This window comes from Pelophylax lessonae, assembly GCF_965119305.1.
Source record: "Pelophylax lessonae genome assembly, chromosome: 5".
Classification (NCBI taxonomy): domain Eukaryota; kingdom Metazoa; phylum Chordata; class Amphibia; order Anura; family Ranidae; genus Pelophylax; species Pelophylax lessonae.
Genome location: NC_138772.1, coordinates 288,321,294 through 288,335,403, shown reverse-complemented (window position 1 = coordinate 288,335,403; position 14,110 = coordinate 288,321,294). Strand labels below are relative to the sequence as shown.

General features: G+C 39.9%; 1 protein-coding gene across 1 annotated transcript in view; it reads right to left on the bottom strand.

Moving 5' to 3' along the window:
• The window catches only part of ANKH (ANKH inorganic pyrophosphate transport regulator), a 218,646-nt gene that overhangs the window by 79,161 nt on the left and 125,375 nt on the right, over positions 1–14,110 (bottom strand). The window contains exons 2-3 of the mRNA XM_082258414.1: positions 11,541–11,757; positions 3,108–3,226 (exon numbers count right to left, since the gene is read on the bottom strand). Coding sequence (XP_082114540.1) covers positions 3,108–3,226; positions 11,541–11,757 — 336 coding nt within the window. The remainder of the gene's footprint in view (positions 1–3,107; positions 3,227–11,540; positions 11,758–14,110) is intronic.

Genomic DNA, 14,110 nt, shown 5'->3' with positions numbered 1-14,110 from the left:
TAGTAATTTTAGATGAACTAGTAGATTTAAATGGACTTTACATAAGTGACAAACAAATTTAAGCCTAACTTTAGTTACTTTTTAAGAATTTATAGAGACAGATTTTTTATCTTATCTTTTCTTTGGGCCTTTTATGATAAAGGTTTTACCTAAATGAATAAAAGCTGACTATTTAAAGCACCTCTGTCAGTGTTACATAGTTTGTCTCAACCCTTAAATTGACACTTTTTTTTTAGACAGCTTGGTCTGGTAAAGAAAGTTGAAAAATAACAGGCTAACTAGCTGGCTCACAAGCTTAAAATAAAGGAAAAGGGAAACTGCCGAAGCCACCACATTTAGGAATTTACCTAAATGTCCTTCCAACCCTTAGGAGGATATTTCTTTTATGGATGACACATATGGCTGCCTTTCCCTCATTTAATAGATAGTATTACATTGGGGAAGATTTGGTATTTATTAAGCATGAGTCTTGTGATAATTGCAAGATATACACACCTGGATTAGAGTGATGCACGAGGCATATGGTATGTGAAAGCCATAGATTTGGATTTCGGTGATGTACCCTATGGCTGCATTACAGCCTGTATAGAGCTTAATCAGTACATGTCAGATATTTTTATGACATTTCCATCATCCTAAGGGTCTTTTCACATGGGTTTTCCGTCTGGCGCACTCTGTTTTGCTCAGCAGGATAGATCCGCCGATCCCCGCTGAGCAGGAGGATGACAGGTCCGTCCCCGCTTACTTTGCAGAGACAGACCTGTCAGATCCCCGATCTCCTCTATGGGAGATCAGATGAAAACGGCCTGCCCGTCCTACCCGATCCTCCAGACGGATGGAAAATAGGGTTTCCATCCCTCTGGATTTCACGGACAGGATTGGATCGGATAGCAGAGGGTGTCAGTGGAGATGTCACCACTGACATCCGCTGCTCTAAAGGGGTACATGGAAAATCCGATCAGGTCTGGCTGAAAAACAGACAGGCGGACCTGATTGGAAAGCCTATGTGAAAGGGGCCCTAGGCACATCTGAAGCTAAATAATTTGACAGTTATTTCAGAGCAATTTACGGACTGATTTTGCAGAACTTTATTGATGTCCTGCATTGGCCTTTATACTTCAATGACTTGTTTGAACATATATGCAGCTGCTAACGTATAGATATTATCAAAATGACTTGTAATTGATTAAGACTGACTGATGACTGACTGAATGATATAAGATCTATGGCTAAAATATCCAGTCTAAGAACAAAGTTATATTTCAGAGTACTTTATTTACTTGTTTTATTTTTTATACAGTACACAAAGATTCCTTTCATTAATTCATTATATTTTGGAGCGGACACCTCTTTGCACAGTGGTTTATCTGTGCTTTGAGGACTGAACTGCACTTTTATACCTTTGTGACTTTGTGATCTAAACAAGTGTACAGCTTCTATAACAGTGTCAATTTGCTGTCCCCTAAAAAGGATTCAAAACACAGCCATTAATATCTAAACAGCAGGCAACAAAAGTGAGTACACCCCTAAGTGGAAATCTCCAAATTGGGCCCAAGGTGTCAATATTTTGTGTGGCCACCATTATTTTCCAGCACTGCCTTAATTCTCTTGGGCATGGAGTTCACCAGAGCTTCACAGGTTGCCACTGGAGTTCTCTTCCACTCCTCCACGACAACATCACGGAGCTGGTGGATGTTAAAGACCTTGGGCTCCTCCACCTTCTGTTTGAGTATGCCCCAAAGATGCTGAATAGGGTTTAGGTCTGCAGACATGCTTGGTCAGTCCACCACCTTTACCCTCAGCTGCTTTAGCAAGGCAGCAGTCATCTTGGAGCTGTGTTTGGGGTTGTTATCATGTTGGAATACTGCCCTGTGGCGAAGTCTCCGAAGGGAGGGGATCATGCTCTGCTTCAGTTTGTCACAGGGCATGTTGGCTTTCATAGTTCCCTCAATGAATTGTAGCTCTTCAGTTCTGGCAGCACTCATGCAGCCCCAGACCATGACACACCCACCACTATGCTTGACTGTAGGCATGACACACTTGTCTTTGTACTCCTCATCTGGTTGCTGCCACACACGCTTAATACCATCTGAACCAAATAGGTTTATCTTGGTCTCTTCAGACCACAGGACATGGTCTTGGCCACCGTGCTTCAGCTCAGTTTCAGGGTCTTGGCAATCTTCTTATAGCCTAGGTCAGTGATGGCGAATTTTGGCACACCAGATGTTTTGGAACTACATTTTCCAATATGCTCAAGTATACTGCAGAGTGCATGAGCATCATAGGAAATGTAGTTCCAAAAAATATGGGGTGCCAAGGTTTGCCATCACTGGCCTAAGTCATCTTTAGGTAGAGCAACAATTATTTTTTTCAGATCTTCAGAGAGTTCTTTGCCAGGAGATGCCATGTTGAACTTCCAGGGACCAGTATGAGAGAGTGAGAGCGATAAAACCAAATTTAACACAGCTGCTCCCCATTCACACCTGGGACCTTGTAACACTAACGAGTGACATGACACTGGGAGAGGGAAAATTGCTAACATGGCCCAATTTGGACATTTTCCCTTAGAGGTGTACTCATATTTGTTGCCAGCAGTTCAGACAATAATGACTGTGTGTTGGGTTATTTTGAGGGGACAGAAAATTTACACTGTTATACAGCTGTACACTCACTACTTTACATTGTAGAAGTGTGCCATTTCTTCAGTGTGGTCACATGAAAAGGTATAATAAAATATTTTTAAAAATGTGAGGGTAGTACTCAATTATTGAGATACTGTATATATGTATATGTATATATATATATATATATATATATATATATATATATATATATTTATATATTGGCCATTTAGCCTACTAAAAATTATTTGAAAATTAAAATGTTATCATTATGGTTGTGACGCCTAGAGATTTTTCACACAAGGTCCCATATCAAAATGAAAACTAGGTTTCTTCCTCAATATTTTTAAATTATTTTCAGAATCATTAGAAATACCTAACAAACTATGTAACAAACTATACTTGTCATACCTAAATTAAACTCTAACATCACTAAATATGGCTGGCAGAAAATGTACATAAATTACAAGGGCCACATGTACTCACCATGGCATCCATAAAAGGGAAAGCTGCCAAATAAAGAAAAGCTTTCCGTGTTTTACTTCCCACTGATTCATCTACATGGTGAAGCTTGTTGATAATATAATATCCCATGTCACTATATGCTGTGAAAACATTACCAAAAACATTATTATGAATGACAGCGTGCAGGTAGTTAGGTCAGGTGCCTGAATATGCAGTGTGTGTAGTTGTGCAACAGATTAATGGCATTCTTTAGCAGGTAATATATTATTGGTATGACATAAGTGCACGTAAATAAAACAGCTAAACCACTTGCCCTCTGGAAGATTTTATCTCCTTCATGACCAGGGCATTTTTTTTGCTATTCAGCACTGCGCTACTTGTAATTGGGCGGTCATGCAACACTGCAAGTCACAAACACAAATAGACCTTTCTTTTGGTGGTATTTGATCACCACTGTTTTGATCATTTTTTGCTATGTAAAGTTTGAAAAAATATATATATTTTCTGTTATAAAACATATCCAGAAAAAAAAATCGAATTTCTTCATATATTTTGGCTAAAATGTATTTTGAAAACTATGGTTAACAGTATATATTTGAAAATTCAATTCAATTCAAAAATAAATTTAAATCAATCCTGTTGTATCGACTCATTACTTGAGGCCCAAAAATGCCAGAACAGTACAAATATCCCCCAAATTACCCCCCTTTTTTTTTCTTCAAATGACCCCTTTTTGGAAAGTAGACAGTCTAAGGTACACTATATTACCAAAAGTATTGGGACGCCTGCCATTTCACGCACATGAACTTTAACGGCATGCCAGTCTTAGTCTGTAGGGTTCAATATTGAGTTAGCCCACCCTTTGCAAGCTATAACAGCTTTAACTTGTCTGTAAAGGCTGTCCACAAGCGTTAGGAGTGTGTATACGGGAATGTTTGACCATTCTTCTAGAAGCACATCTGTTAGGTTAGGCACTGATGTGGTTGAGGAGGCCCGGCTCACAGTCTGCCCTCTAACTCATTCCAAACTACACTGGTCCAAATCTTTTGATGGAGGGGAGATTATGGTGTGGGGTTGTTTTTTAGGGGTTAGGCTTGGCCCCTTAGTTCCAATGAAGGGAACTCTTAAGGCGTCAGCATACCAAGACATTTTGGACAATTTCATGCTCCCAACTTTGTGTGCACAGTTTGGGGTTGGCCATTCCTGTTCCAACATGACCAGTGCACAAAGAAAAGTCCATAAAGACATGGATGAGAGAATTTAGGGTGGAGAAACTTGACTGGCCTTCACAGAGTCCTGACCTCAGCCCAGTAGAACCCCCTTGGTTTGAATTAGAGTGCAGACTGCGAGCCAGGCCTTCTCTCCAACATCAGTGCCTTACCTCACAAATGCGCTTCTGGAAGAATGATCAAACATTCCCATAGACACACTCCTAAACCATGTGGACAGCCTTCCCAGAAGAGTTGAAGCTGTTATAGCTGCAAAGGGTGGGCCAACTCAATATTGAACCCTATGGACTAAGACTGGGATGCCATTAAAGGTCGTGTGCGTGTAAAGGCAGGTGTCCCAATACCTTTGGTGATATAGTGTATGTCATTCGGCCACTAGATGGAGTTAAGTATCATTGGAAACAGGGATGAGCTTGGGCGTGTTCGAGTACGTACATGCCCGATTCCGCCAGGAAGCCGACATTGCACTCTGCTAATCACAGGCAGTGAGACATTTCCCGATCCGCAGCTGCACAGATCGGGAAATGTCTCCTAAACCTTGTGGACAGCCTTCCCAGAAGAGTTGAAGCTGTTATAGCTGCAAAGGGTGGGCCAACTAAATTTTTAACCCTACAGACTAAGACTGGGATGCCACTAAAGTTCATGTGCGTATATAGGCAGGCTTCCTACTACTTTTGGTAATATAGTGTATTTAGTAAGAGGAATGACAATTTTTTTAAGTTTTAATTTTTTCTCACAAATTTTTGAAAAATTAAGAAAATAAATAAAATCTGTTGTTTTCTTCATATTTTTTTTTTCATCCATATACGTGATGATCACTGTATAAGCAATAGTTTCCGCTGTCATTAATGGGTTTCCCATTCATGAACAGCTTACCTATGGTTGTGAGCTATGATTGACTACAGCTTATCACATGGTACAGGTAGCCAAGTACCATATGATTGCTGGGGGCAAATCAGGCCCCATTCACACCTCAGCATTTTGAAGCTCCAAAACGCTGAAGGAGAAAAAAATTAATTATTCTCTATGGAAAAGGGTTCACACCTCCACTCCAAGTCGTCTGAAGCCAAACGCATGAAGCTCCAAAAATTTCTGGAGATTTTTTTGTAGCCTAAATTAAGCAGATTTGTCTGTTTTTATTCACACAGAATTAAATGGAAATGCCTGATTTGTCACAATGAAATGCCTGGTTTGTGCAAATGAAAAAAAGAAATAGTAATAATACATGAATAAATAAATGTATATAAAATAAATAACTAAAAATAATCTTAAAAAATAATAAATAAAATACATGAATAATATGTAGTAATAAATAAATAAATAATTAAGCCTTAACCTTATAAAAATGACATAAATTATTATGATTATTATTATTAATAATAACATAAGAATAAATACCCAAACAAAGAAATAATAATAATAATATTATAAATAATAATAGTTGAATATTGTAATTATTATTTATATTATTTCTTTTGTGTTAGGGTGTCTATTTATTATTGTATTATTTATTTATGTATTTATTTATTTTTTAGGGTTAGGGGTTAAGGTTAGGGGTTCATTTATTTATTATTACATAGTATTAATTTATTGTATTTATTTATTATTTATAGTTATTTGTGTATTTATTTTATATTTATTTATTTAATCATATCTTATTATTAGCAGTGGTATTAGTAGTAGTAAAAACACTGTAACCCTAACCAAAAAATAATAACAATAAGACAATAAATAAAACATTAACCCCTAACCCAAAGCCCAACCTAGCCTTTAATCTAACTCCGTACTCTATCAAAAAAATTATAAGAAATTAATTAATGAATAAATAGGGCGATCACATGATACACAGTGACCGAGTACCGCGTTCCTAGCCCAGAAGAGGCAGACTCGCGTATATATATATATATATCTATATAAGTGACTGTGCCCGTAGTTGCTTCACTGCTATAGTAAATGTACTGTGGTGGGGTGGCAAGTGGTTAAGGGAAGCAAAGCAAAACTTATAAGGAAATTCACAGCAAACACTGCAAATATGCCATAGTTTTGCAGATAGCAGTATAATCAGTTGATGATTAGAAACCCAAAGACACAAAATAATATTTTAAAATAACTAAATAAAATCGAATAATAATTAGAAACCTTGTAATTTTTTTTTTATATTTGTATCTCGATTGGAGAAATTTACTTTCTTCACCTTCCTGATAACCACTGTCACTTAGACTGAAATGAGGAAAAATCCAACATTTTGAGTTGTCAGTAGAATAGTAATAGAAGAGAAATCTTTCAAGAGAGGCAACTGCTCTGGTGACAAATTTCTAAAAGGGGATTTACCTACCACCTTTGGAGATATTTACTCTTACTTCCTTTTGGTTCTACTAAGAAGCAGAGTTGTATAAAGTACTCGAAACCCATACTTGAGTAAAAGTACAAGTGCTCGAACAAAAAGTGACTTGAGTAGAAGTGGAAGTGCTCGATCAAAAAGTGACTTGAGTAGAAGTACTAAAGTATTCAACATTTTTTGTACTTAAGTATTGCAAGTAGTTTTTTTAAAAATTTTGCTACTCAAGTACTGAAAGTAAAAGTACCAGTAGTTTTGAAAAAAAAATTGCTACTCAAGTACTGAAAGTAAAAGTACAAGTACTGTGTTATGTAGTTATTAAAGAAAGAAGTCAAAAGTTTGAACATCATATTGTTTTTTATTATTTCAAATGCAGCTTTTATTTATACATACAGTAGCTTTTATTTTCGTATGCCCTGATAATACACGTTTTGAGCTTCATGAAACCTGCCATCTACTGTTCTGGCAGTGGTAATTTTTATAATTGTAACGAGTAACTATGCAGCACAAAAAAAAAATATTGGAGTAGAAGTATTGAAATCATTGAAAAAATGTAGTGATGTAAAAGTGGAAGTAGGAGAAAAAAATTCTACTCCAGGAAAGTACAGATACTGCCTTTCGGTACTTAAGTTCAGTAGTGAAGTAGTTCTACTTAGTTACTATACATCTCTGCTAAGAAGGCAAAATAATCGCAACAGGACAAACACAATTTAGACAGGAGTTTTAACTATTTCATATTCCAAAATGAAAAAAGTTTGGGCTATATACTATAAATATAGACAGACTTGTGTTTTAGGTTTGCAGGTACTTTAACGGTTACCATATATTGAGAGATGGTCCCTGAAAATGAAAGAAGGAATGAGTGGAAATGTCCTCAATAAGACTTCAATGGAAACCTCTAATATCAACATGAATACAAAGCGAAGAATTTCAAGAGCTGGGGGCTAAAGAGAGAGCGCACGACATAAGTACTGCACTTCAATTTAACCACTTCAGCTTTCACACCTGTTTATTCTCTATGGACCAGAACAGTTTTTTTTTCTGCTATGGACCTGTTTATTTCACATTAACTTAACAAAAAAGTAACATATTTTTTTTGTAATATTAGTAGAAAAAAAATGAAAAAAAGAACAGCGGTAGAAACAGCAAGAGTAGCAGTGGGTCATCAGGTCATCATTTATTGTGATTGAAATTGGATCTACCTTACTAAGTTATGTGATTGACGATGGACGTGTGATTTTTCTTTAACTATTCCACTTTTCATAGTACACTACCTATGGTCCTTTGTCATTACTTAAGATAACAAAGTAACACATACATTTTTTTTTTATGGACAAACAATGCTTTCTTTTCATATCACTATCTTGAAAAAAAAATATATTTCTCTTTCATTCATTGATGTACACAGCTCTTCATCTTGTTGACCGTAGGGTTATACTGCCCCCTACAGGAGTAGGACACTAGGCAGAGAAAAAGCTTGAACACGCCTATGGGGCAGTCCCTTGGGGTATACTCCCACTTCCTGCTATAGGTATTCAGTTTTTTTCTATCTAGTCAAGAGTATGGACCTAGTTCCTTGCTGGGATCTCTGGTCCTGGCAATTTTTTTCTTTTTACAAGGAATTTCTTCCTCTTTTTATTATATTTTTCCTGTGAGAGCCACAATCAAGTGCTGGACTGGGCAACAAACTGGATAATATAGATCCTTAGGGTCCCCATAGTCTGGCCAGGCCGCAACTCCGGGCTAGGTCGGCCGTAACATAGCTCCAATTGGACGGGGGCTGGCCTGCGAGTTAAATGTCTCGCGAGGGAGCATACGAACTGGCTTCAGCCTGAGTCGCAGTGTTTCCTCCTGGCCGACAGCACCCACATTACGATAGAGCGGTGTCCTGCCTGGAGCAGTGCCCACTCTGTTCCTGATGTGGTAAGCTGTCCCCCCACTACCCCTGGAGGATTTTCGGGTGGACGTGGGCCCCTCCCTGGGATGGTCGTTCCCCTGGGTTCCCATTCTTCCCCCCAGCCCCTCTAAAATTTCCGTCACTGTGGGTCTTTCCAAAGTGGCAAGGCTGTTCCTCTTTCTGCTTACCTTGACAACATTGTCACAAAATGCAGTGGTTGCTAAGCATTTTTTCTTGCGGTATCCTTATGAGGATTAACTGTGTTACAGGTGGACGGTTCCATCTGTAGTGGATTCGCCGGTTTCCAGGTCAAATTGAGCTACCTTCATTTCGGTTGCAGAGTCCCCGGCTCTTACTGGTCTGGCTAATAAGAGGGCAGAGGCTCTGGCCCACCATGTGTGGCTGTGGCTGGTTTAGCGATTAGGCCGGTAATTACTATTGCCCTGGTGTCACAAACTCTGACCGAGTGGGCTAAGCTTTTACGCCAGGACCTGGAGGAGAAGCAGCTCCCCCCTGCCTTGGTGGAGCTGGCGGATCAGTTGGTCCAAGGGCTACAGTTTGTCTGTGACTCCTCTTTGGATGCCGCCCCCCTGCTTTCTAGACTATCTGTCTCAGCAGTGGTCCTGCGGCACATTATCTGGTTGAAATGCTGGTCTGCGGACCAGCCTTCTAAGAAGGCCATATCTGATCTTCCATTCGTGGGGGATCGCTTGTTTGGAGCTTCCTTGGATGACATCATCAACGGCCTCAAAGGGGGAAGGAGTACTCTTCTTTCTCAGGCTTCCAGTGGTAAAGAGTTCCGTCACAGACAGGGACCCTCCTTTTCGGCTCACAAGTGACTTTTTTGCCCCTCATGGTCTCAACTCAAGACAAAGGATCCAAGCGCTTTCGGGCCTCCATTGGGGGTTCCAAAAAGTCTACCAGTGCTAACAGACCTGCGGACAAAAATTCCTCCGCATGAAGGGGCGCTCTCACCCATATCTGTGGTGGGGGGGACGTCTTCGCTGCTTTCCGGACCTGTGGACCTCCCTGATCCAGGACAAGTGGGTTCACAAAGTCATTCACTCTGGCTACAAGATCAAGTTTCGATTTGTCCTCACAGATGGACCTCACAAGGTGCTGGCTGCTTCTGCTGCGACTATTTCTGGATGGATCAGATAGACTGTGGTTCAGGCTTACTCTATTAAGGGTCAGGTTCCTCTTTTCCCTGTCAAGGCACACTCTACTCGGGCGCTGAGTGCCTCCTGGGCCTTCCATCATCAGGTGTCATGGATTCAGGTTTGCAAGCGGCTACCTGTTGTCTGTACACACATTCACAAAGTTTTATAAAGTGCATGTGTTGGCATCTGCGGATGCTTCTTTTGGCCGCAAAATTTTGCAGGCTGCTGTTTAGAGAACTTGTCCTCTTTGAGGGTGTTTTTTTCAGGTGAGCTCCAGTTGTTGACAGTTGAGCTCCAAGTTATCTTGTTGGCTATGTTTAGCCTTGGGGAAGTTTGTTTTTACTGCAGTTCCCACCGCCCATGTTTGACACTGCTTTGGGATGTCCCTACGGTCAAGAAGATGAAGAGCTGTGTCCGTCAATGAGCGAAAGAGAAAATAGGATTTTTGTCTTACTGTAAAATCCATTTCTCTGATGTTCATTGATGGACACAGCACCCGCCCCTCTATGGAGTTGGGTTTTTTTCCTTCTGCCACTGCTTGTTACAAAACTGAATACCTATAGCAGGAAGTGGGAGTTTACCAACAGGGAATGCCCCATAGGCGTGTTCAAGCTTTTTCTCAGCCTAGTGTCTTACTCCTGATGAGCATTAGCAAGATGGTTACCGCTCATCTCTATGCCCTTGGAGGACTGGAGAAACGGCATGAGGTCACTTCCGGTTCTCGGGCCATGTAAACATGCTTTTTTTTTCTCAAAGCAAAAGATAATTTATTTTTTTTTTTTTTAAATCTTTTGCTTTTAATGGTAATGACGAGATTTTGGGTCTTTAAGACCCAAAACAGAGACCTGTTTGACCTGCTGTACTGGCCAGGGAAACACTGCATTGAAACTTGAAATGAGCAAATCCTTGTCGCTTCTGGCTTTCATTCGCCACAAAGGAGATGGGGGAACGGCTGCTCCTCCATCTCCTCTGTGCCCAGATAAAAAATGATTGCTTACAGTGGTCTCCGGCTCCCCAGTGGAACGGTACCTTAGAAAGACGGTGGATGGGGGACCTTTTCTGAGCACAGTACAATCTGATTGCTGGCCCAAAAAAAATGATACCAAGATCCTGCTATAACCATTTATTTTCCAGGCCGTACATATACGGCCTCTAGGCTAAAGCAGTTACATTTTTTTTTTTTTTACTTGTCAGGTTGCTTTAACTCATCTGTTTGACCTGCAGATGAATGAAACCGAATAGACAGAAAAGTAACAATGTTGCTTTGTATATCTTTATTCTGGTGTTTGACAGCAGCAGCTGCTAGAGCTGCTGTATTCACTGGACAACTCACAGATTTGATTTTAAGAGCCAGGAATCGCCAGCAGGTGGAAGGGGGGCGCACAGCAGCAGAGCAGAAGGACTGGATGTGCTGCTGGGTACTTTGATTAGGTTTTTGGGTGTGTGTAGCACATTATCTTGTGTTGAAACCTTAGCGGGATCTGTCTAATAAGTCACCCCTGCGACTCATTCTCATTCACGCTTGTACAGTATATAAATTTCAGTTTAAGATATTAAACACCTTAAACAACATTTGTACAACAGTCAGTAAGGAAAAAGAGGAAATGAGAAAAGGGGCCAATAGTTTTACCTTTGGGTTGTTTCTGAAAATTAAAATTATGCACACAACATATTTTCACAAAATATTTGGAAAAATTGTATTTTTAGCCCTGTGCAAACTACTTTTTTTCCTTTTACATAATAATAGATATTTTTTTAAAAAAATCACACATGCACTAATATTTGTTTTCATTTATAATATTCTAAATATAGCAGAAAAAAGATATATACCTATTAGTGTGTGAAAGACCGCTGCCACAATACCGGCTACAACCATACACAGTACGGCTTTCATTCGGTCCCTTTTACTGTTCACAAATACCAGTCCCACATTCTTGAAGTCGCTCATGGGACCGGTGAAAAACTTCATCAGGGAGTATGCCAGACCGTAGCTGGCAAGCATCTCGATGGCATCTTCTTTAACAGCAGCTATACCCCGGTTTAAGGCCTGTGGATGAATATAAACAAAGTAACGCAGTTAGAATAAAATACATGCTGTTTTGTCAGTCATGAGAATCTCTAGATACAATACAAATCCTTGATAACAATAATAATAATTATAATAATAATTTTAGGGAAATGCATGCAGAAAAAATTCTAAACTGATACGGTGACCTGCAGACAATAGGCGTAATGCATCTCTAAAGTCTAGTACACACTATCAGGTTTTTTTCATTCAACCCAAAGGGTTTTCAGCTCAGGTCAGAGCCACTGTACTAACGATCCAACGTTAGTACAGCAATCTCTCATGCTGAGCAATTGTGTTCTGTCAGAGGGACACCCCCCCTCCAGAACATTCCGCTCAGCGCTCTCAGCGTGATTGGGAGCCGGACAAGCTGCCATACACACCACCTGGTTCAATAAAAAACGGCCGATGTTGCCCGACATTCGGCCTGTGTGTACTAGGCTTTGCACACCAGAATAAGGATACTTTAAAAAAAAAAAAAGTAGATAAATGAATAAATATTCAGCACTGAACTCACACTGAAGAGTACCTAAATAGGGATCAGACAATAAAAAGATCAACCACATGGCTAAAAAAAGGTCCTTATCCTTGTCTTAAAGATTTGTTAATTGAGACTCATGGCTTACTATAGTATGCTTTCCAACTGGGTAGTTATAAACCTTTGTTTAGTAAAAAAGAATAAATATAATGATTTTCCTTCCCAGGCTACCTGACCAATTGCCATTGTTTCTTCACAAGATTATGCTTCACTTCAATTGCTTGATTAAAGCAATGATATAGATTATCAGTGGGACCCAGCAGAAAGTAAAAACTAATGGGAATCGTCATTGTTTTATCCACACTAGCATTGTATTTGGATTGTCAATCCTCACATAATAAAAGATTTCAAGTCATATCCTGCTTATATATTGATGCACATGGATAGAAAGCGTGCTCTGCCCTTTTATATTTCTACTATACAACTACTTGCAAGGCATTTCAATTTAACTACATAATAAAGATATTGTATCTACAAGAGAAGTAACGGATAGTAAACCAAACAGTACAATGTATGACTAGTAAGACTAAAATCTGTAGTCACTTTAAAGTGAACCAGTTAAACAAGAAGAAAAACCCGAGTACAATAATTACTTTACAAGGTAAAAATGAGAGGCATTTAAACATTTACAGCAACTCGGGTCTAACAGCAATCCCACAATGCATTAGTTCCTCAAAGTAGTATTAAAAATTCACAATGGTATACCAGAATTCACCGTTCAGAGAACTTCATAACATCATAAACATTGAGTACCTAAGATGAATGCCTAATGTGTTCTAATTTTACAAGCATTAAGAAAAATATGTCTGGAAAAAGACCCAAAGGCACCACTTCCCAATTTAGAAACACTAGGAAAACTCGACCACCCATAGAAAAAGGGGAGGGGGGAGAAATTGGTTTGGGTATTTTTTAGGTGCCAATAATCAAGTAGATCAATTAAAATATACAAAATGTATTAATGAATTTGTTTAACAATGAGAAAACAAAAACAAAAAACAATTAGAAGTAGGAAAACACATTATTAACCACTTTACGACCGGCGCACGACGATCTACGTCGGCACTCAGCCCCGGCCAGGCAAACTGACGTAGGCCTACGTCAGCACAATTTGCCGGCCCTGTGCGCGCTCCCGCGCGTCCCCGCCGCCGATGATGACTCGATTGGGTTCAGAACCGATCAGTCATCAGGTCCAGGCCAATCATTTTTGGTCTGGACCTGTTGATCGGTCCTGCCCAATCAGATCATCCTCTAAGCCTGTGAAATGTAAACACAGGCTTAGAGGAGATGTGCCCTCCCCCCACAACGGTCTTTTCGGATCCAGCGTGAGAGGAGAGCACATCTTACTGTGAGTACTGCACCAAGCACACCCACACACAGTTAGATAGGCACATTTCACCCCCGATCGCCCCCCCAATTAACCCCTACAGCACCTGACACAACACACACTATATACAGCATATAGCATATACCTATATACCTGTATAAGTGTGATTTGTGAACAGGTGTAGCCCTTGCGACCCCCCCTTTTCCACTCAAATTACCCCCCACCCCCCCCTAATAAAGATTTAACCCACTGATCCCCCCTGAACCCCCCCTGATCACCGCCGTTAACCCCTACACCCTCTGTCACATCAGCACTAATACAAACGCAATATACGGTGTTATTGTATTTTTGTATTAGTGTCATTGTGATCAGAATTAGCGCAGGCGACTAAGTTTCTGTCCCAAGAAGGTTTAGGGTCCCCGCCACCCGCCCAATAAAGATTTAAGCCCCTGACCCCCCCCTGATCACCCCTA